We start from the raw sequence: 24,616 nt of genomic DNA on the forward strand, positions 1-24,616 counted from the left end.
AGACAAAGTTGTAGCCGGAACTCATAAAGCCTACTTTCCAATTGAGCAGACTTTCATTTCTACAAAGCTCGTGTTGTGTCGTGTGACACAAATTTATAATTCAATAATAATAAAATGCAATTTACTTCATGTGTTAAAATGATGAACTAATTCATATATGGCCACTGAGTGAATCGCATGTTAATCTAAACTTTTTCAGTTTGAGGACCCTACTCATGTCAAGATTACTGTCTTCTGGAATGCTACTGCCCCTGCCACTTTCTCCTTGAAACATTTATTCCCACCTCTTTGCTTGATGTCACATTTTCTCTCACTTCCTTTCATATCAAAAGTCTGGAAAACAAGTGCTCCCCTAACAGCCTTGTTTCCTTTCTAACTTTTCCTACATCTGTACCCTCACCTTCCCAATCCAAAAACACTGCTATCTTTTCATTTCTTTAAGTAACTTATAACAGTATACACATCTTACATTCCAAGGAAGTGTGGGAATACAATTTAGAATTCTGTTCTGAAGATCACAGAAATATGTGACAATATATTGGATATTATCAAGACTAATAAAAACTGGAGCATGCCAAGAAACAGCATTCTTATGATCCTACAAGTGCTCCCACAACTTCACCCACATTCACCATTTCAGACTCTCATGCAAGTCAGGAAAGAAACATACAAATTATATAATACTAAAGAATATAAAATTACGTACCGAAATGAAGACTTTGCTTTCAAATGGATTGCCAACAAATTTCCAGCCATTGGACCACTTTGGTGACTGTAGAGATTTCTTTGGAAATGCCTTCCTAGAGAGAGCCGCAACTGTCATGTCTTGCTGCTGCTGTACTTGTTTCTTAAGTGTTGGTACACCATCATGTCGAACAATCAGAGATGCAGATTTCTTGGACTGATCCTTCCTGCTTCCTGTGGATGTTCTCCTGACAGCAGCAATGGATGAAGGGTTCTGAGAGGGACAACTGGACCCCTTTCCTTTAGAAGCATTAGTCTCAGCATCATCATTTGATGATGGATCAGACAATGAGCTGCGCAAACCATGACTACGCAACATATGGCTAACTCTTTCTGTTTTCTCACTGGGAAATGTTTCCTCCAAAGCAAGAGACACATGTTCTGACCTTTTGCGTAGGTGAGTTCCCTTTCTTTCTACATGAACATGGCTGGCATTTGTTTGAGCAACAGGGACCTTTGAAACATCACCATTCAAACAAGTGGAAGTAACCTGCTGTTGTTTCCCACCTTGATGCCTCAAGCACGGTTTTCTCTGAAGAGAAATTATGCCATTGATCTTGGTTTCTGACTTCCTGCGCTCCACATTTTTATTAGCTGATGTCTTTTTAGTCACTGGAGTTACATTTGAACTACTGTTCCTCCTTGTGGTTGCAAGGGGTTCCACGTTTATCTGACCTTTGTTCACAACGCTGTCCAGTACTTCATCAATCCTTTTCATGGCTTCGTGGTCTGTCACCTTCTTGGCTTGTTTCATGCGTGACGGATATATCTTGGTTTGTAACCTACGAACTTTGGTTTCCCCTTTCTTCTTTGATGCACTGATGACTGGTTCCTTATTTTCTGTTAAATCTTTAGCGTCATCAAGCTTCCGTTTTCGTACATTGTGCTTCATACTGTTTAAACTGCAGATATTAGAAGAAAGAGGCTGAGATTTCTGCCCATTCCTGGACTTGATCTGTGTTTCGAGAGGAACACCATTCACTTGATCATCTGGCTCACTTGCTCCATTTTTAGTTTTGTGAGGTTCTTCATTTGATATTGTCAGTCTACTGGTGACAATAACATCTGTAGTTGAGAGCTTTTGTCTTTTTGGCACTGATGCACCCGTTTCAACCCTCGCAGTGCTGTTGTTTGCTGGTTCAGCATTCCTCTTCCGAGATGAACCATTCCTAAATATGGTTTTACTGCCATTCTGGGTCAGTCCAGGAAATTTGTTATTTTCTGTAAGTACTTCCTTTTCCAAGTTCCTCACTTCCATTTTCACACTGTTGCTCACCACCTTTGGATCTACAACTGTCACAGCCTCTGGTTTTGACGACATCACTTCTGCTGAAAACGGTCTCTTTTTCTGAACCTCAGGATTACACATTAGTAAAGGTATAGCGTTGACAGCTGGAGACGTCTTTTTCTTGGCTTTTGTCCTACACACACGCACCTCAGGCTTCGTCACACTATTGCTTATCGCTAGCAGACGATGCTTTGAAATGTTCGTTTTACCCACAGCCTCATCGCTTGGTATAGTTGTCGTGCCAGTCTCAAATTCTTTATCTGGCTTGCTGTGCACTTCTTGGACAACTTCTGGGGTAGAAGGCAACTTTGTTTCTCCTACAGCGTTCTGATCCAATGGCTCCTGCTTGTTGGCTTCCAGTTTAGATTGTGCTTCAGTAGCTGCTGCATCTAGTTCCCACACTCTTTGTTGGAAGGCGACTTCCTCTTGGGTATGGCTAGGGTTTCGAGCAGAAGCAGTGGCCGGTGATGGAGGTGGAGGCATTCCAGCACTTCCCCGAGCTGGGCTAGGGGGTCCCAGAGCTCCAGGAGGTTCCAGTGGCAGTGCTAATGCCACAGGTGGCAGAGGCTGCTGATGAAAAGATGGTCCAGACTCCGGCACAGACTGCTGCTGTTGGTTTGTAGTAATGTGTGGCCCCTTACCATCACCAGTAAGAGGCCCAGTATGGACGTTTTTTGGACACGACTGCATAGGACATGGGCAACTCTGGTATGCTGCATCTGCAAAAAGCAAGCTTCATATTACTGGTCTGGTTCTAGGTAAGGTACCAAAGCACAAACTGTGACCTGTAGCGTAGAATATGTTCACTAACGTAAAAATAGCTTGTACTGAAATAATAAAATGAATATACAGCAGTGTTCATTACAACTACTAATTCTGATGTGAGAACTGCATGTTTAATTTAACAGAAACCTAACTGAAAATATTACACAATTAGCCTCAAATAAATGTTCTAGTAGCTGTGTACACAATAATTACGATATACTCATGACTGTTCTCATTTTAAGACAGAATGGCAGTCTAGTTGGTGGAAGAATGGACGTAGAAATTACCTATGAAGAGGCTTCTAGTAGGGGAGTGACTGTAACAACCTGCTGCCCCAGGACCACGGCTGTACTCGGGGTAGTACCTGGGTGGTGGTGGTGGTGGGTATGGGTCAACAATTGACATAGGTGGTGGGTATGTATCCACCAGTGGAGGAGGTGGATTGGTTGACACTGCAACCAGAGGTGGCGGAGGTGCTCCAGGGGGTTGGTAACTGCTTGCTGAGCCTGCTGAGGAACCGGTCACAACCATCTGTTGGCTCTGCTGACCCTGGCCAGAATTCTGCTGACTTGTGTTGGGTGCTGGGCTCGAATAGAGATCTGGAGTGTAATACTGGTGGGGCGGTGGAATGTAATGCCTGTGATAGCCTGATGGAGGTGGTGTTGTGTACGATTTGTGGTGAAAGTATGAGGCAGGAGGATAGTTTGCTGTGGTTGAATAACAGAGATCTTGATTGTGATAATGAGTGTGATGCTGTTGAAGGGACGGAGGGTTGGCAGCAACTGATGAGTACTGAATGCTAGCCGAAGCAGGGGGGGAGGGATAGTACTGAGTATGAGGATAGTTGTAGGTGTAGGACTGATGGTGAATATGCTGGGGTGTGGATGGTGTTGGAGGTGGGGGATAAGGCTGAGCGTATCGATAGCCGACTTGATGCGGATGCTGCTGAAGTGGTAAGGGCTGAGGTACTGGAGGTGGAGGGGCAACTTCCCCGCCCCCAGAGCATGATGTTGCCGTGATAATCACGTCGTTATCTGAATCGTCTCCGCCACTACGAGCACTGCCCCCAACACTTCCACTTGACGTCGCTGAAACAATCTGCTGGGCTGTTGGTGGTACAACTGCAGATGTGACTGTTGTCGGCACTGCTCCTGGGCCACTGTGGCTTGCCACTGAAGGTGGTGGTGTGGGATTGGGTGATGCCTCAAGAGTGGGGAGCACAGCTTGTGGCACTTTTCCAACGTTGCTGCTACTGCTGCTGATGGAACTGCAATGCTGATGGTGGGCTGAGATCAATGGACCTGCAGGCTGATAGTAACCTGCAACATATGCAGTCAGATCTTCACCTATTTGCATACTGTGTTCTCTATAAAAAACTATTCTCAGTTAAAGTACAATCTCTATTGCTGACAGGCTCAGATGTTGACTTTTAACTGTTGGGTAATGGTGGGACATATTTCTTTCACTAATCTCAAACACTGAATAAATCCAGACAATAAACAGGCCCCGGTGCTTTTGAACAGTATACCTCACAGATAGCATAGAAAGAGTTAATATGCAACCACTTTCACTGTCTGCAGCCTGTGCTATGAGACCTAAATATAATTCAAAGTGTAACCGAGCTAAAAATCAGTCAATACTATGGAAGCAATGTGGAGAATTAAATGAATGAAAAACTTAACATTTCTGAGATCAGGGCTTTTCTTCATATTTCCAAATGCTTGCAATGTTTTCAAAATGAGGAAGATGAAAAGAGAATACAATTTCTCTCAATTTAACCATACTGTTGCAATATGTGACTGAAGCTGAACAAGCATCTCTATGACATTTCAATTTTTTTCAATATTAAGAAATAATCACCTCTTTTCACTGCCATCACTCGACTTCATTAATACAACTATGAAAATACATTTTTTACTTCTCCCCTCTTCATATTTTTACTTTAAAACTGACACCCAATTTCTTAAAGATCATTGTTTATATTATCGCCAAAATCTACGCCTGGGCCTCCCCCAAGGGTCCCTTCTTCCAAGTTCCACAACTAAGAACTTATACTCAATCCTAATCTCTCCCAACAGGTGCGATATGCCCTACCATCTCATACTCCTCTGTTTCATCGCCCTAATAATGCATGGTAGAGTACAAATTATGAGACTTCTCATTACGAAATTTTCTCCATTCTCCTATAACTTCCTCTCCCTTACAGCCATGGACGCTTTCCAGCAACTTTGTCTTAAACACATGTATACTTCATGTTCTAACCGTACTGAGAGAGACCAAGTTTGCACCCGTACAAACCGGGGCAAGTGAACAGATATATAATATTTGTAATGACGGCTGCTGTGTTAACGTAATTGTAAAACATTATTGTGTGTCCATGACGCGAGGCTGACGACCTTGCTCTGTAGAAAAGTAAATATTGCTGTAAATCCAAGGAAGCGAAAACCGGACGGTTTAACTCACGACGGAACAGACAAGTCTGGCAGGATGACCTAAGGAAGGCTGTGGCTCAAAAATGGGCTGGTTTACTAATGAAGAAGAAGACAGTGCATAAGGGTTAGGTGTGCAAGGAAAGAAAATGGTTTATAACGGAATAATATAACTGCTATATGTGAATGTCTGGCAGTGTATTTTGTGCATGAAGGCCAAATCACTCAACAGCCGACTGTTACAGTTGGGTAAGTTACGACAATGGCCGGTGTGATACTTTGCCGCCAGCTGACGAAAAAGAGAGGTTATATATGTTTAACCAAAACGTCTTTTTATATAAATAACCTTTGCCGAAAATATTTCTCTGTCAAATTCAATATCTTGGTATACATGAAGCTGTCTTTCCAACAATTCGTAGTAAGTTACGTATTTTTTATGACTGCTTTAAACAGTCTCCCGTTTATAGTTCAACGGGCTTTATGTTGTCGCGCTAGTGACCACACACAGACATTGGACCGACTACTGAATTTACTTAACGCTCATTACGCGTAACTACAAATAGTTACACCATTCTTACCGTTCTGCACACTCTACAGATAACTACGGCACATTCCAACTATTCCGCGTCTGCTGTGTATTCACTTACCTACATGGTAGATGTGCGTAACATATACTATTCTTGGTTCTTCCATACTTAACGTCTGCTGTTCTCACTGACGGACTGAATGTCAGAGTCAAAATACAGTTACTGGCAATATGAAGCTAACACGGACAACGCCTCTTCACACTATTGTTTCGTCCGTATTTGTTGCGCTGTTACCTAGCTATGCCGCTTCCCTAAGCTGTTGCGTGCGTATATATCGCGATGTTACATAACAGCACTGCCCCCTCCCCTCGCTCGTCGTGTGTATTTATCTAGCTGTTGCCTAGCTACGTCACTTCCCTATACTGTTCCCTGTGTATTTATCGCCCTGTTGCATAGCAACGCTGCCTCCTCCCCTCGCTCTGCTTTTCCGGCTTTCAGGGGGCCATGTCACAATAATATTATACAGCGAGAATTACAAAACATCTTCTGTATACATATATTTCCGTCTTAAATGCAACTTATTATGTAGTCATCTATCTTCCTCACTACATGTTTCGGCCGCATTCCGGGGTTAATTTATTTTAATTAGGAAATACAGCGTGTACACGCGATACGTACTTTAGACATACAGTGCAACAATTTTAGGAAGACAAACAACACCAGATGATGGCCATATGCGGACGAAACATGTAGTAAGGAAGAAGGGTGACTTGATAATAAGTTGTATTTAAGACGGAAATATATGTGAAATAAATGATATATTAATGCAACAGGATGCTTACCTCTCAACCAACATACTCGATATGCTGACCTTGTTCTGGCGAAATTGTCATTTGGTAGTGGACACTGTGCGTGGAATTACGGGAAATTTCACACTGGCAACTATAATTAAAGTATAAACCACGGGGTCCTTTCGCTCAAGTGCAGCTAAATAAACAAGCCGAAATTGTTACTCTGGTTAAAGAAATCGGCAAATCGAAAAATGTTTCAGGCAAAACTACATACATTGCTAAAATCAAGTCGATTCTAAAGAGCTCTGACGATGGTGTACAGCACTCAGAATTACTGGGTTTTGGGCTCTGTTTGCTATTCTAAAAACTAGAGAACACGACGTTTCGGAAATTGGACCTGCTTCCGTCCTCCCTCTTTCCGAGGGACACAACAAAGTAGGTCTCCCTTCACGGACGGAAACAGATCCAGTTTCCGAAACGTAGTGTTCTATACATTTTAGAAGACCGAACGATGCACGAAGTCAAAAAAACTCCAGTAATTCTGAATGCTGAAGATCTGTTTTGAGGTTAACACGTTATAGTAATATTCGACGTTAAATTTTGGGAATTAAATAATTAATTTCTTTTCTGAATTCATTTTAAACGACAATTAACGGCAGGAAACCGCGTCACGGTTGTCGATTGTCGATTGCCGATTTCACACGAAGGATTAGGAATGCTTTCGAATTATATTTCAGTGTTCAACCTTATTATTATCATTTTCCACTCACTCACGGAGCTGAGCATTTCTTGAGAAACTGCCGGCTCTGCAGAATTTCTAAGCACTTTATGGAACCCGAGGGTTCATCACCGTGTTCACAAGAGCCCTCCACTGATCCCTATCCTGAGCCAGGTCAATCAATCCATATCATCCCATCCTATCTCTCTAAGATCAATTTTAATATTGTCACCCCACCTACGCCTTGGTCTTCCTACTGGTTTCTTTCCTTCTGGCTTTCCCACCAATATCCTATATGCATTCCTCTTCTCGCCCATTCGTGCTGCATTCCATTCCCATCCTATCCTCTTTGACTTGATCATTTTATTATACTTGGAGAAGAGTACAAGTCATGAAGCTCCTCATTATGCAGCTTTCTCCAGCCTCCTGTCACTTCATCTCTCTTCGATCCAAATATTCTCCTCAACACCCTGTTCTCAAACACCCTCAGTCTATGTTCCTCCCTTAATGTCAGAGACCAAGTTTCACAGCCAAACAGAACCACAAGCAAAATTATAGTTTCATATATTCTAATGTTTATGTTTTTAGACAGCAGGTTCTGGACTGAATGGTAGCAAGCATTACCCGAGTTCAATCTCTTCTTAATTTCCTCCTGAATTAGGCCTTGGTTTGTTACAGTCGTTCCCAAATATATGATCTGTGCCACATTTTCAAAACAACTGTTACCTATCTTTATGTCACGATTTTTCCCTTCATTCCCCTGCTTTCTCTGCGTTCATTTCTAGACCAAACTCCACAATAACGACAAATACACACTCTGTCTGTCATCCTTTATACGTTTCCCACTCCTTGAAAATTTTATCATGGTCCTCGAGGAGCACTACACTACCCACAGATCTCCACAGAAGCAACAATACTGTTTATGTGAGGTACTGCAAAGTCAACGACCTTGTGCGAACTTCTCCTTACATCTCACTCCCCTGCTCTACTCAACAGTGGACACCTGGATCACGGTCGGCTGGCAGATTCTGAGCGAAGGGAATGTCTTCATTTTTTTCGCAACTACGTTCTGGCAGGGAACTTAAAACAGAATCCTCTCTTCAAGATATAATAAGTAAGACACAATCAAGTATATTTCGGTTTTACGCACTCATTCCATCTTCTGCCAATATCTCCCTAGGTCACAGCTTCCTTTTAGTTTACAGGCCGGACAGCGTAGTCGGTATTGCGACTGGCTACGGGCTGGACTACCGTGGGGTTGGAGTTTGAGTACCGGCAGTGTCAAGAATTTTCTTATCCCCACGTCGTCCAGACCGGCTCTGGGGTTCACCCAACCTATCAAATGGGTACCGGCGGCTCTTTCCCCGGGGTAAAGCGGCCGAGGCGTGAAGCTGACCACTCACCTCCAGCTAATGCTGAGGTCAAGAAAATGTGGATCTATACATCCACTCCCCCAATACACTTCATGGCGTAGTGCTTAATTAGTTAAGCACAGGAACAACTTTACCTGTTTCAGTAGTCTTGCATCAGGCATTCTGTACAAATAATTTGAAATCTGATAACCCATGCGTTCATATACTCCATGAAACCAATTAGGCTATTTAAAATGTAATTAAATGGGATCCACGACGAATGACGTAAGTATCTGTCTAGTACGTTTCCTGCTCAGAATGATCTGAAACAAGGAGATGCTTTAACGCCACTGCTTTTAAACTCTGCTTTAGAATATAGCGTTAGTGAGGTCCAGGAAAACGCAGGTGAAGCTGCAATTGAATAAGACACTCCAGCATGTCGTAGTCTTTGCTGATGTTGTAAATCTATTGAGAGATAACATAAGTACCATAAAGAAAAACATATAAACTCTAACAGACGCTGGTATGTTGATTGGGCTAGACGCAAACACAGGAAAACAAAGTACATGTTGATGTCAAATGAACGCAAGTCACAATCATGAAAAAAGGCAGTTACGAAATCCTTTGAAAATGAGGAAAAGCGCAAATATTTCCGATGACACTAAAAGGTAAAAAGGTGAAGTTGTCCCTGTGCTTAACTGATCAATCACTATGCCATGAATGTATATAGGAGGGGGGGGGGGGGGGGNGTGACCACGGCATTATATGGAGGTGAGTGGTCAGCTTCACGACCCTGCCGCTTTAACCCTAGGGTACCCATTTCCTAGGAGGCCGAGTGAGCCCCAGAGCCGTCTGGACGCTTTGGAGATGAGAAAACTGTTTCCCCTGCCGAGAATCTTAACTCAGGCCACCCAGCCCGCAGCCCATCGTTATACAGACTGAGCCATCCCGACTGCTTGGAAATAACAGAAACAAATAACAGTTTAATTCACTTAGATATTTTGAGCAGATTAAATTCGGGGAATGCTTGCTATCATTCAGTTCGTAACATTTTGTTTTCTCTCGCCTGCTGTCTAAAAATAAACAAAAAATATTGAACTGGCATTCTCCCTCTTGTTTTCTATGCGTGTGAAACTCGGTTTCATATTGTGGCAGTACACAGACTGAGGGTGTTTCAGAACAGGGTACTGAGGAGGATATCTCAACCTAAAGGGGATGAAATGATAGGTTAGAACAAAGTACATAATAAGGAGATTTATAACTACTACTGGTCGCCAAATATTATTACAATAATCAAGTGAAGGATGAGATAGGCAGTGCATGTTGAGCGAATGGGACAGGAGTGCATGCAGAGTTCTGGTAAGAAATATGGTAGGAAAGAGACTGCTAAGAATACATACATTTAGATGGAAGCATAATATTAAAATTGATTTTAGATTAATAGGACGCAGAGTAGATTTTTCCGGCTTAGAATTTGGTCCTGTGGCGTGGTCTTGCATGAATCTTCCGGGAATTTCATGACTGGCTAAGCAAACGTTTGATCCTGAAAAAGGAACAGTTCCACGGAGTTGTTTCTGTTGCTGTAGTCTGTAATGTGATTCATTACATACGGTAGAATATAGCTACTGTTTCGTTCTGGATAGTGTAAACCAGGTTGTACAATTTACAATTGTTGGTATTGTTCGAGGAAGCTTTCGTAACCAAAGTGAAACCGAGCAGACGATGTGGACTAGGATCGTATGCGCGCGCAACCTTGAAACGGCAGCCAAGAGCACAGCATATTTCGCAACAGTAGTGAGTCACTGTTGATACTTAGCACAGACCCGTTTGTTTATATCTGTTACTTGTTTCAAATTAGATCTCTCATGTCGGGGCTTCTAAACCGACGAGCCAATCGCATCCACAAATTATGATCAGCATTATATCTCGTGCGGTGGCGTAATTGGCTGAGCTACTATGCTACAAGTCGGAATGTTGCGGGATCGAATCCCAATGACGTTATTGGATTTTTTTTTTCAATTTACCTAATCCTTCCTGCCGCACTATGGCCCTGGGGCCGACATAAATTAAAAGAAATTAATTAACATCCCAATGTTTTCCTTGTAGTCGTTATCTCTCCTGTCTCGCCGTCTCAACCGGTCTGCACTACCGCCACATTATGACAGGATCGGTATTATTACCTTCCGTTCCAGAAGGTAAGTGCACGGAATTAAGAAAATACAGTCAAGGGTTACGCCGAGCGAACATGACCAGTTGAGATGATGTGAGCAACTCTTCAAACATGTTTCCTCAGTGTGCGCCTTCTATAATCTGGAAAGCATTTGAAAAGAATGAAATTATGAAAATTGCCACACACCGGTCTGAGTCATGACGTCAGCATCATAACTCAGGCCGGTGTGTGGCGGTTTTCATAATCTCATTAGTTTCTACTGTGCTTCTTTCGTTGCGTCATGTCGCAGACATCGTGTCTTGACGTATGCCGGTGTGCGGCCTACTTTAGTGTTCAATTAATCCCGTTTCCACTCCAAACCTCGTCTGCAGTCACACTCAATCAAGTGACAATTTCTTATGACAACTCGCACAAGTGATGTCTGGACAGAAAATGAGTTACACAATCTTCTAATCAGTTGACACAATCTTCCAATCAGTTGAAATTAAATGCACAAATGACTTAACTATGAACGTGCGGCATTAGAAACAAACCAACCAACCAACCAACCAACCATATCTTACGATAGCTAGAAAATAAAAATATTACGCGTATTTTACAACCAGCTATATTCTCGGGTAACTTGGATTCGTTGTTTACTCCTCATACAGTACGGACATTTGCTTTCGTATGAGGAGGCACCTCTACTCAATTAACTTGCAACGTCACGGGCCTCCAATACCATCTTATAATTTTATTTTGTCCACGGAACGTATAAAGTAAACATACGACTGATTAGATGTTATAAAACATCAATTTTAATCTTGTTTTATATTCTAACCTTCAGTTTTTTATATATAAATGACCGTTGTATTTTTACACAAAAAAAATTAACTATTTTTGTCATTGTATCTAATTTTACCACAGTTCAATAGCATATGTTGATTTATATTCACCTGATGATGGCCGTTAACGGCCGAAACATGTAGTGAGGCACAGCTGGGTATTGTGACCTTGATACTCCTTAGTTGTTGTGTTGTGACGGAAAAATAAAGTTATATTTTACATGTACAATTAATGTAATTTGAAATAACCCCGCTATTTTTCTGCATAGTCTCCAATTTCAGAAGAAAATGCATATATGATTTTGGTGGTAAAGTCAGAAGGAAAGAGACCACTAGGAAGACCAAGCCGTGGGTGGTTATATAATATTGTAAAGTGGATACCCACTGCTAGGCAACAACTTCGTAAACGCCTTCCTGCTAAAGCGCGTGACATTAGGGAGTCCACTGCTAAGGCAATGTACGGTAAACAATCTTCATCGACAATACATTGTTTTCCGCTGGGTCTGTGCAAAGTGGTTGCATAAGAGAAACGAATTCAGAAGTTGGGAGTTGTTGAGAGTACAGGGACGACAATGGCGTATGTCCTAGTGAATCATGAAGATTACCGATAACTGATTGTAACTGTGAAGAAGTTTTCAATAAACACAATCATCAAATATAGAACCCATTACTATCAGTCACGCTAACCCCTTACACGTGACAACATTAAAATGAATCTTAGAGACAGGAAGTGGTTATATGGACTGGACTGGGCTGACCCAGGATATGGACCAGTGGAGGGCTCTTGTGAACACGATAATGAACCTTCCGGTTCCGTAAAATGTTGGGAAAATTTTCGGTAGCTGCACAATTGGTGGCTTCTCAAGAAGGGCACAGCTCCATGGAGTTACTTGGTTAGTCTCCACTTCCCACTACGCACCTTTCTTCCTCATCCACAGACGGAAAAATTTGTAAAATGTTCTTATTTCACGCCATTTCCAGCTTTTAAATGCGAAGGTTCAATGAGTGCTATTACGACAAGAATTTTATTTTAATTTTCTTTTCTTCACACATTTAGTATACATAACCTGCAGTCTGCTATAAATGTAACGTTCAGTATGTCCTGGCACGTGAATGAGTTATGCCCAGTGGCGTAACTCAAATACCTTTTTTTTGTCCACTTAGGCATCATTTCAATTCTTGTATTGGGGTTTTACTCAGGTCTGTCTGATAGAGCTAGGACGGTGTATCTTTTCAGTCTATTTGCAGTTATTTGTACGGTAGGTTCACAATATGACTGACTGCGACCAGTCCTACAGCTGTATTCAGGACGAGTGAGAAGCTGCTGGTTGGGAACCATGCAGTCCTTTATTACAGCCAGTTTTCAAGTACACACTTCACGTATTTAAATTTGTAGGACTTTTTTTTTCTTTGGCGCTACGGCCCTCATTTTGGCCTAGGCCTACCTCCATGAAACTCTCCGTTTCACTTCGGTTTACTAGATCTTACACATACGGTAGGACTCCTTGGGCGAGTGATCAGCTCGTCGCAAGGCCTCTACCTGTAGACAAACACAGAAAAACGCACACAAACATCCATGCCCTGAGTGGGATTCGTACCCACGATCTCGGCTTCCGAGCGAAGACAGCGCATGCCTTAGACCGCTCGGCTACCGTGACCGGCATAAAATTATAGGACATACTGAACAGAAATTTTATAAGCAACTGTCGCTTTATGAGAGCCAAAAAAAGATGATAATCCCTACAATCAACATAGCAACATGCCACGAAGACGTTAGGGATCGGAGGTATAGCTCCACCTTTCCTAATTTCGGCACTAGACTGAGGTGAGTCGTAAGGTTCACGCCCCTGGGGTTCTACTCTCGAGGAAACAGCCCCGGTTACCCCTCGTACACGAGGCTGAATGGGCCACAGCGTCGGTCTGAATTTTATGAAGAATGGAAACAACCTCGAATACAACCCCGACAACCGGTCGTCCAGGTACGTCTCTATATCACAAAACCGACATATTTTCTGTATTCAATAACTATACAATAGCCGCAAAGTTGTCGCTGTGCTTAATTAATTAAGCATCGCGCCACGAAGAAGTATGGGGAGTGACTGTACAGTTCCACCAGTCTTGATCTCGGCGCTAGATGGGGGTGAGTGGTCAGCTTCATGCTCCTGCCGCTTTGCCTTCGGGGAAAAAGCCTCCGGTACTCATTGCATAGGAGGCTGGGTGGGCCCTAGAGCCGGTCTGGACGCTGTGTAGAGAAAATCTCTTGCCCCTGCTGGGAATTCAACCCCGGCCGTCCAGCCCGTAACCCGTCGTTATACCAACTGAGGTATTTAAGAGATCCATACTGCAACTGTCCTGATTGCATGTAGCCACTTTCGACAGCTGGGCGGAAATGACATTAAAGGGGATCTCAAGGAAATTGGTGTGTAGGAGTTGGGGCTGGATTAATCTGACTTAGGATAGGTCATGTGACGGGTTCTTGTGAACATGGTAATGAACTTTAGAATTTCATAAAAGGGCGTTAACACAGGTTATAATTAGCTGAGTGACTACCAGCTTCTTGATAAAGAGTCTTGTCTGTCAAGTTAGGTATATGGGTTTCACCCGAAGACTAGAAAAACAATTCAGTGCTAATTACAAGCTCAGAAATATTGCCCTACGGAACTAAAATGGTTTCTGGGTACATTTTTGAAATAGTGTATTAGCGTATACTTCCGCCACAGAAAATTCGAGAAGCCCTGCTTATTGAAAAACTGGAAATAATTTTCTGCGTAAATTTATTACTGTATGTAGCAAAAACATGTTGACGAAACAAAACACCTCTTATTTCCGGACACAGGTGATAGACTGCGCTGTATGACTGACGCAACTCTGCCGTCGTTGGTACAGTTGAGACATCTTTGGTTTATAACGGGTACCTCTTGTTGACAAGCATCGAACTTGTTCTTCCGTGGTTATTACCGCAGCAACGGTTACGGTCAGCAAACCCGGTGCTACGATGTGATCAGAGACGGTGCAACGTACAGTTAGGCCGTGTCATTTCCGTATCACGTGACGGAAGGCTAAAGACAACTGAACGATGGCCAGCTGAGTTCGTTGCAACAGGCAGCGCAGTGCACATAACCAGGAAACTGGTTTCAAAACGATAAGAGACTTCAGAGTACGAAGCTGCGGGGGAGAAGGGAGGAAAAGTGAGAAAGTGTGACTGCTTGAAGAGTCCAATGGAGACGATCTGCTACAGCCAAGAGTGTTTTGTGTAAAATGTGTACAAAGTCAGAAACTGGAACGTCAGTCCTACAGGAATTATACAGCATATAGGGATTCATTATTCACGCCTTATTACAACTGTGTGGCAAAACCATCATTTATCTACTCAGTGAAAGGTTGCCTTCTGGTTACCAATTCNATCATTATTCACGCCTTATTACAACTGTGTGGCAAAACTGTCATAAGGAACAGAACCCTCTCTTATTTTAGGATGTCATAGGGACAAAGCAGCAAGCCCTNCGTTTAGTAAACCTACGCAATCTACAGAAATCATTTACCATCATTCCCAAAGCATCCCTTTTTGGGCCATAAGCCTTCCTTACAACAGTCCGCCAGGTCTGGCTGAAGTGCACCGTGTGTTGGTCACTTCTCTGGATTTTGCAACAATTTCTTTAGAGGCAAGCAGCCTGGCGTCCAACGCCCGCCACCTTGACTAACAGGTGGCGCAGTTCCAGGCACCGGATTCCCTTTTCGTCGCCTTCCACGATTCGTAATGCTACGGTGGAGGTATTCTAACCCGCCTCCAAGAGGGAAGAGACGAACTCTCAAGTTTACAAGAGCAAACACATACCTGAACAAGCGTGTGCTTCTGATTAGTTAGGCTGCAGTAGGAACCGCATACCAGTGCTAATGGTGTTAACATAAAAGTAGATTACACCAGTTCATTGGAACTACAGAATGCGGCAGAATTGTGTTTCTTCAGAGTGGCAGCAGGATATGGGAAGACGTGTCATAAATGGAATGAAAATATTAGGGACCAGTGGAGGGAGGGGGGAATAGACATCAAATATAACAGCAAACTATTAGTATATACGTTTTTCTTTACTTTTCAGGACCGTCTCTGTAGTCTAGTGGTCGGAGTTCCTGGCTACATATCCAGAGGTCCCGGGTTCGATTCCCGGCGGCTACCAGATTTTCTGAGAAGTAGCGGGTCTTGATCGGAGTCCACTCAGCCTCGTGGGGATAATTGAGGATATATTTCAAGGAAATAGCGGCTCCGGTCTAAAAAAACCCAGATTAAAGGCCGTGGGGAACAGTTGCGCTGACCACGTGACACCCTATATCCGCTAAAAGTGGCACTAACTTCGCCGAAAAGCGGCGGTCGCTCGGTGTAGTTCCCTTGCGGACTACATGCCACGGGGGGAGGGGGTTGTTACATCAGGAACCTTTTCTCATCCGTACCGTATTAAATCCGCGCACTTATCCACCGGCTCTTCATTACGTGACAGTTTCGATCCTTCGCGGTTTTTAACGACCGACTTCTCTGCTAGCTTCAAGTCTGCAAACAAAACCGTGACGTGCTAATCATCACACGACGATCTGATATCAAACGTCAGAGTTGGACGGTTGTCACCTGCTTCGTATTCCGGAGGTTTTGAGTTTGATTCTCGGCCTGAGATCGAACTGGGGGTGTCCACCGACATTTTCTGTCCTATCAGGCATATGCTAGGATAGTACCCTATAGCAATCGCCTACTCCTGTGTACATCATTGGTTCCCAAACTTTCCGATATAACGGCTCCTTCTGGTATTCAACAAACCCCCCACGCCCAATCCCAATTTATTTTTCAGANATGCTTCGTATTCCGGAGATTTTGAGTTTGATTCTCTGCCTGAGATCGAACTGGGGGTGTCCACCGACATTTTCGGTCCTATCAGGCATATGCTAGGATAGTACCCTATAGCAATCGCCTCCTGTGTACATCATTGGTTCCCAAACTTTCTGATATAACGGCTCCTTCTGGTATTCAACAAACCCCCCCACGCCCGATCCCAATTTATTTTACTGAAACGAATACACTCGTCGATTCTAAAGGGCTCTGACGATTGTGTATAACAGACTTCATCCATCGCCCACTATTCTAAAAAGAGATTAGAGAGGGTCATAGGACAGCCTGAGACAAAGCTAGGATTTTGGAAATTTTAAGTAACAGCGGGTATAGGAAATACAAAGAATCGGCCCATATCGCATGTTGAACCAAACCGCTCAGCCAACCCAGTTTGGACATTTCTCGCATGTGGATCTCCCTTATCAGCAATGAGGTTACCAACTCACAGAGATCTGTATGACGTGACAGACTCTCCATGGGTTTCATTAACGTTTCTGTCTCGAGTGTTCAGGTTTTACTCCACAGATGACGCTAGTGCTAGGCAAAAAACAGATGGACATTTTGTCTGAGAACAGCAAAAAAAGAATACCCAAAGTCAGTTAAAGAACTCTTAAGGCTAGAAAAAAAAATTCAGCAAGGCGTCTGTTACTTCATAAACAATATTCCTGTATTTATATAAAATAGATATGTAAGAAAAGCAAAAGAAGTAATTGTATTGATTATTAACAGTACACTCTCAGATTTAAAGCAAGATTTATATTAACAATCGCGGGAAGACCGCTGTAACAGAATGAGATGTTTATAAGAATGTGCTACAGAAGGCCGGAACAATTCTTTTTTCCACAAGAAGAGATTTCACAGTGGTGCCGCGATTCAAACGGAGGAACATATCTTTTGGGACTGCAAACTGTACGAGGACCAACGGGCAACAGCGATGGACATGTTGTCTGAGAACAGTAAAAAAGAATACTCAAGGTCAGTTACAGAGCTCTTAAGGCTAGAGGAAGAAAAGATTTGTATAAAGTGTGTTACGTCATAAACAAAATTCCTAAATTTACTAAAAAAGAATTAAATGTACAAAATATTAATAATATATTCTTAGAGTTGGGAGATATATTCAAAATCCTTCACCGCCCGCCGCCCCACAGGACGGGCCAGCCCGGTTGGGAACCATTATTTGACATCCTTCCCAATTCGTCATTCACTATTGCCCTGCTGATATTCAGAGTAACACAGCCTCTGCTGTTGGAAGAAGAAGCACACGCTGCTAACACGTTGCCTACAGCCACAGCAACAGCAGGGCATGCGGTAACTACCAAACACGCTTTATTTTTCGAGGTGGAAGGAGTTACTCGGGCTTACGTTCCACTGAAAAATTCGACTTGAACCTACAAACAGTGAAGCAAATAAATGTTACTAAAAGACATTAACGGTTTAATGAAATTTATTGTCTCATTTAACCACTACATATTTTTGTTACATGGACCACCATCAGGTGGCTTGTAAATATATAAAGAAAATGTATTATTACCGAATTGCAGAGTTAAAAGGGTCCACTTTCAAAATGAAAAATGTACGAGTAACAAATTGTTGTACTCAGTGAGAAGCAGGGCCCGGATTTTCATGATTGTCTGGAAATTCAGTTCACGCCGCACGATCTGTGCGACGATAACCATGAACGGCGAGTGGAGGCTCGAGTTCAAGCTCTGCTCGAAACCGTAGACGACAAACCCCCACAAAGGATCAGACCATGTGACGTTCAGAAATTGATAAATTCCTTGAACTTGAGAAAGGCCTGTGGAAGTGACGGCATCCCAAATGAATGCCTCAGGCACCTTCCCAGGTGACCATTGATTCACCTAACTCGTTTATTTAATCACTGTCTTCGGCTCTCTCATTTTCCAAATACTTGGAAGGCAGCAAAAGTAATAATTTTACCTCTGTGGTCTAGGGATAACGTTCCCACCTCATGACTCAAGGCACGCGGGTTCAAACCCGGCGAAGGTCGTGGAATTTTTAATGGCGGAAAAATTCAGGGAACAAGTCCTCCGGAAGGGACTTTAAGCCGTGCGTCCCGTGTCGTAGATTTACGGCACGTAATAGATCCTCATGTCTCTAGGAGACCTCTGAGCAAAATTAGACAAAGTTTCCCGCCCAAGTAGTTTCCAATTCCTCCGGTAGATGGGGAAGTCTCGGCCCGAGGTGGCCAACCTCGCTGGCAGGACGGGGCTGATAGCGAGAACCAGTACTGGAAGGGGGACGCACAATAGACTGCTAGTAGCGGTGCATGGGGAAACCCACCCCCTCCAATAATAATAATAATAATAATACACCCCGTAAAGACCCGAAATTCCCGCAAAATTTACGTCCGATCAGCCTCCTGTCCACGACAGGAAACCAATTCGAAAAAGTAATTTTGAAATTACTAACAAAACATGGGGGCACGCGGTAGCGTAGTTGGTTGAGGGGCTATGCTACAAGCCGGAAGGTCCCGATGACCTAATCCTTCCAGCCACATTATGGCCCTGGGGTTCACTCAGCCTCTAACAGAAATGAGTACCAGGAATTAATTAAATAATTTTCCTGGGGAGTAAAGCGCGGTCGGCGCGTACGGCTGACAATCTTGCCGCCATCTTTGAGCAGACTGTCTAGATAATGTGGGATCCTCAACGTCTCACAACCCTATGGGCCTTCACGGCCTGGCTTTACTTTTTACTTTTACTACAGAAACATATTGAAGAAAGAGGCCTGCTCAACGCAAGCCAGTTTGGTTTTCGTGCACGTCACAGCAAGACACTGCAATGTATGAGGCTGGCGGACCACGTGACCTTTAATTTCAACAACAAAATGTCTAAGTCTGCGGTGTAATTGGACATCGAAAAAACCTTTGATACCACGTAGCACTCAGGCTTGCTGTATAAGTTATCAAAATTGGAATTGTCGAACAGTTTGACCAAGCTTATTGGGTCCTTTCTTTCTCAACGTAAATTCTGGGTTTCGGTTGAAGGCGAAATGTCAGCCCCCAAGGGAAATGCAAGCAGGGGTGCCACAAGGTTCAGTCCTTTCCCTTACTCTTTTCAATGTGTACATAAATGATGCCCCCCAAACACATGGTGTTCACGACACCTGTCTGTATGCGACAGACCGCAAGGAGGGTTTTATTGTTAGAAAACTCCAGCGCGGTCTCAGCACAATGGAGACCTGGTATGAGCGCTGGAATATTAAATTAATGAAGATAAGTCTCAGGGGGTGTACTTCTCTCGTGGTCGCCAACCGCCTGAGTCTTGTATCACTCCAAATGGAAGAAATATTCCATTTGTAAATAGTGCGAAATATCTAGGTGTAATCTTCGATAAGAGAGTGACATGGAGATTGCACATAGAAATGATCGAAGCCAAGGCCTTCAGAACATTCTTTAGAGTATATTCCTTATTCAACAGTGAGCGATTGAGCGCTAATATTAAAATGACCCTCCATAAAGCTCTCATTAGATCCGTAATGACTTACGCCAGTCCCGCCTGGGAGTTTGCGGCAGACACTCATCTAGTGAAATTGCATCGCCTGCAAAACAAGGTTCTCCGCACCACTGGCAATTTTCCAAGGCACACACCGGTCCGCGATTTGCACATGGCATTCAAAATCTCGTATCTCGTATATATTATATCTGTTGCGAAGAAATGCTAAGGTTTTGTATGCAAACCAGTTTGGGCGTCCACTTCGTCAGCTCCAGATCCTGATTTTCCCGCAGCAGTAAGCTTCTGACGCACGAGCACGAGTAATGTGGACGGGCTATAACAAAATTATGCAGAAAACAAGCAGAAGTCATACAAAATCATGAAAATGTTCGGAACATCGGACAAGGCGAAGCCCGACACAGAATGTATAAGAGACTTAAACTTGGCGGCGGTCAGGCATACGACCGTTCAAGTGACTAGACTGCCGTGGTAGCGAATACTTGTAGAAACAGGGCAAAATCTGCTGTACTGAGCCTATATTGACAGACGCCTTGTATATATTATACATACTATATATTAAGACCAAATTGTAAATAAGTGTACATAGTGACAATGGTCTAATACTATCGACTATGACTGACAAATGACAGACCCGACCCAAATGGACAGGACAGTAACTTCCATATAAGGAAAAAACATAAAGAAAAAATCTGGTCATGAGCGTCAGCCAGGACTCGACACAAAGAAAGACAGACAGACAGACAGACAGACTGACCGTCAGTCGTAATGTGACTTGGACTTTGGCTAGTAACATGTGACACCCGTGTCAGAAGTGGGACTATTTTGACTGTATTGGAACTACGTGACGGCTCAATATGACGGACACTGAAAATGTGATTGCCGAAATAAGGGCACTGCAGGCCCGACAACAAACCATTAAGTCAGCAAGAGGTGACCAAGCCATAGGGGCCTGCGAAGAGGAGATGAGAGCCGCGGTAAGTCATCTTAGATCCGCCCAGGCCAACTTCCAAACAACCTTAAGTAAGCGAGTACAAAGCTTCCTGACATCAATGGACGAGAGCATGCAGATTCTCCGTGACATCAGGAGACACGAAGCTTTTCCCACAGGTCTCGCCTAACAACTGACGAATACGTTACCGGAAGCCACGAAGCATGGGTTCGAGAAGCAGACCGAGGACAGCGGAAAAGCAGCAACCTGCGTGGACAGGGGTAGACAGCTGTTGCCAGGGACTAAACGGCTCATGTGCATGCCATATGCGGACACCTCCCAGAAGGATTTCCCGGATGAATACCGACCGAAACCCGAAAAGCGAGAATACACTGTGAAAAATGAGTTGCTGACACCATGTCCGCCTCGTCATAGCGAACCCCCAATGTGGAAAGGAATGCAAAGCAACCTGAAAGCCTTTGCACGGATAGGAGACAAGCCGTGTATTGTGACTGCTGACACAAGAGCATCGGACCGGATATGGTAGCAGGTCTGCCTGCGGATATCAGGACAGGTCTTCCCCATTTTGAAGGAAGCTCTAGTGAAGCTGACTCTGGGTAAGCGGCTATCATAATTTGGGTGTTCGTCGCCAAAGCCACAGAAGAGTTCGCGTTGGGGCTTGATGTCATGTACGCCCACAAGACAGTTGTGGATTTGAGTCGCAACGTTCTACGATTGAGATACGAGGAAGTGCCACCAGGACTGCCCTCGGATACGAAGGGCAACAGCAAGGCAGCAGAAGCTCGACGTGGTACAGACGCTGAAGTGTTGCTACAAAGATTCCTAGATAGATAGGTATAAGCAGCCTCGTAAGGACGGCTTCCTGCGTCACCGATCGAGGCAAAGCGAGAACGCCGTTCCAACCCAGCGGAGGTCCTTGTAACGAAGACCTGAGAGTCCACCGGTCGCAGAAAAATTAGTCGGGGGTTAGAAGTTAGTTGTGAGTGAGCAGTCAAATGCTGTAGTTGGCCGTGAGCACGGAAGAAGACGAATTTCACTTTTGGACTTAACGACTAACAACCACCCAACAAAATACTAACAAACCCCGTGGCTTTAGCCCGCAAGCGAATTAAAGGCTCCCACACACAGACGCGNTCAACCTGTACACACACACAGAAAAACGCACACAAATATCCATGCCCTGAGTGGGATTCGAACCCATGATCCCGGCTTCCAAGCGAGCGAAGACAGTGCACGCCTTAGACCGCTCNGGCTACCGTGACCGGCGGTAAGTATTTTACTGAACACTAAATCTGCGTAGTTCTTTTCCTCCACATATTCAGTATGTCACATATATGTACAAATACTTACAATTCCATAACGAGTCTCTAATTAAGTATGTATAAGTGGTTGCTATGTGTGTTCATATTTTAGGCGAAAGAGACGAATCACTTGTGTTCATGATATAAACTTGTCAAGAGAGGAACTGGGGGAGTTTTATACATTGATACCCCAACTCCTGAAAGACGAAAAACTGTTTACACCCATTAGATCGATAATTAATTCGAGAAATGCGCCGGTATACGAATTAGGGAAAATGACAAAAAAAAATGTTACACAACCTCCTGTATATACCATACACATATACCGTTCGCAACTCCACCCAATGACAGACCTACAAACCACTGAAGATATTCACATTCATATCCGGCAAGAAACAATACACATGCCAAATAGTGGATCAGTGATACTCCTACATCAATGCAACAGGATTATTGCAGAATGAGTGTTCATAGTTTTGATGAATTGTTGCTTCTTCTGAAACCCCATATCTTGTACAAGAATAAAAGATGGAGACTGGCTGCACTGATTGTAACACTAATGTAAGGGAAAGGCCGCGCCATAACTCAAGCGGTTAGTCACTGGCTTCCCACTGCGGAGGCTCAGGTTCGAGCCCGGGTCTGGTCAATTGGGATTTGCGGTGGACAAAGGAGCGCTTCTTCATTCCACCAAATTCTCCATCATCATAATCATCCGGGGCAGGTACAATAGGCCAATCAGTGGCCGCCGTGCGTGGTGGACCCAGCTGGACTCCACCCCCACTAAGTGAATTTAAAAAAAAATTAGTCATACGGAACTACGCGTTATTATCCCAAAGGTAATCGCTTCCTCGCCGGTCACGGTAGCCGAGCGGTCTAGGGCATGTACTGTCTTCGCTCGTTCGAAGGCCGGGGTCGTGGCTTCGAATCCTACATAAGGCATGGATGTTTGGTATGTGTATGTGTTTATTCTGTGTTTGTGTTGTCCCGTGTTTAGAAAGAGGCATTGGGATGAGCTGATCACTCGTCCAAGGTGTCCTACAGTCTGTAAAATGATCATGAAACTGAAAAATCAAAGGTCAGGCCCAGGGGAGCTGTAGGAGCCAGTAAACAGCCCGACGCTGTGTCTCACTGGGAAGGAATGTTCGTATGGTATGGTTAATTAACCGAACTAAAATAATTTCCAGCTTTTTACGGAATCTGATGGTTGTCTGCCGTGTTCACTAGGGCCCGCCACAATATACGGTCCTACAGATAAAACGAATACAGTTCATATCCTAAGACACTATTTTTGTAGGACAACACTTTTCAACCTCCAACTGCTGTCTTCCCTCGAGGTTTGTTGATTAAAATCTGCATCAAACTCTCTTCACTCGTGCTACATACCCCGTCTATCTCAGCCCCTTTCTCTAATCACTAACAATAATACTTGGTGATGCGCTGAGCTATACCAAATTACGAAAAGTTCACCATTACGCAACATCACCCTGTCATTTCCTCTCTATCGGCTCCTAACAATGTCATCAGCACTCACGGCTGTGGAGGTTCATATATAGTGGTTCTATGGGAAATTACATAATGTTCTGCTCTCGGAGATACGCATAAACGTTTCGGAAGAACTTCCTGCTTCAGTCTTCAGGAATGTTGGCAGTATGTTCGTTCGAAACGTTAGGTGACACTGCCTGACTCAATCACAACATAATCACCGCCAGGGGTGGACAGATGACATTCCTCCGACTTCGGGCGGTACTGTAGAACTTTGCCTATAACATTTGCTTATACGTATATTTTTAACAAGAAGTTCTGAGAAGGACTAATCGACCACTTTCCTTGATAAGGCACGGATCACATATAAAACTAATGGTTCACCAATTCTTCCATTATTGCGAGCGTATTTGTTGCAGAGGTATTTACTGAGCCGTTGCCTAGCAACGGCAAGGGAATTTTTTATCGAGCAGCTGCCTAGCAACGACAGGCGATACACATACGAAGTTTCGTAAAGTTTGGTTGTCATTCAAAAGCTAATGGGGGAGGGCATAGACAAAAAGAAAGCATGCAGATTGCATAAGGCTACTTTAATATTTACTTTTCAAAATGAGGAAAGTATGTTCTCAAAAATGCTGCCAGAATTAGCGACAAGCTATAACGTTAAATGGTTAACTCGACGCGGACTGCAGCACGTATGACTAAAAGTAGCGGCAAGGCGGCCTCCGTAGTCTAGAGGTAACGTTCCCACCTCATGACTCGTAGTACGCGGGTTCAAATATCTGGCGGAGGTCGTCGAGTTTTTAAGGGCGGAAAAATTCAGGGAACAAGTCCTCCGGGAGGGACTTTAAGCCGTGGGTCCCGTGTCGTAGCTTTACGGCACGTAAAAGAACCTCATATCTCCAAAGGAGGTCACTGAGCCAAATT

The 24,616-nt window shown here is 43.8% G+C and overlaps 1 protein-coding gene across 3 annotated transcripts in view; it reads right to left on the reverse strand.

Annotated features, from left to right (window-relative positions):
• LOC111872450 overlaps nucleotides 1–24,616 on the reverse strand; it is a 735,500-nt gene that overhangs the window by 9,606 nt on the left and 701,278 nt on the right. For all 3 annotated transcript variants that reach the window (XM_023866385.2, XM_023866386.2, XM_023866384.2), the window contains 2 exons: nucleotides 3,085–4,116; nucleotides 707–2,751 (listed from right to left, as the gene is read on the reverse strand). In XM_023866385.2, the coding sequence (XP_023722153.1) occupies nucleotides 707–2,751; nucleotides 3,085–4,116 (3,077 nt within the window). The remainder of the gene's footprint in view (nucleotides 1–706; nucleotides 2,752–3,084; nucleotides 4,117–24,616) is intronic.

The sequence above is a fragment of the Cryptotermes secundus genome, unplaced genomic scaffold (genome assembly GCF_002891405.2).
Source record: "Cryptotermes secundus unplaced genomic scaffold, Csec_1.0 scaffold322, whole genome shotgun sequence".
Taxonomy (NCBI): Eukaryota; Metazoa; Arthropoda; class Insecta; order Blattodea; family Kalotermitidae; genus Cryptotermes; species Cryptotermes secundus.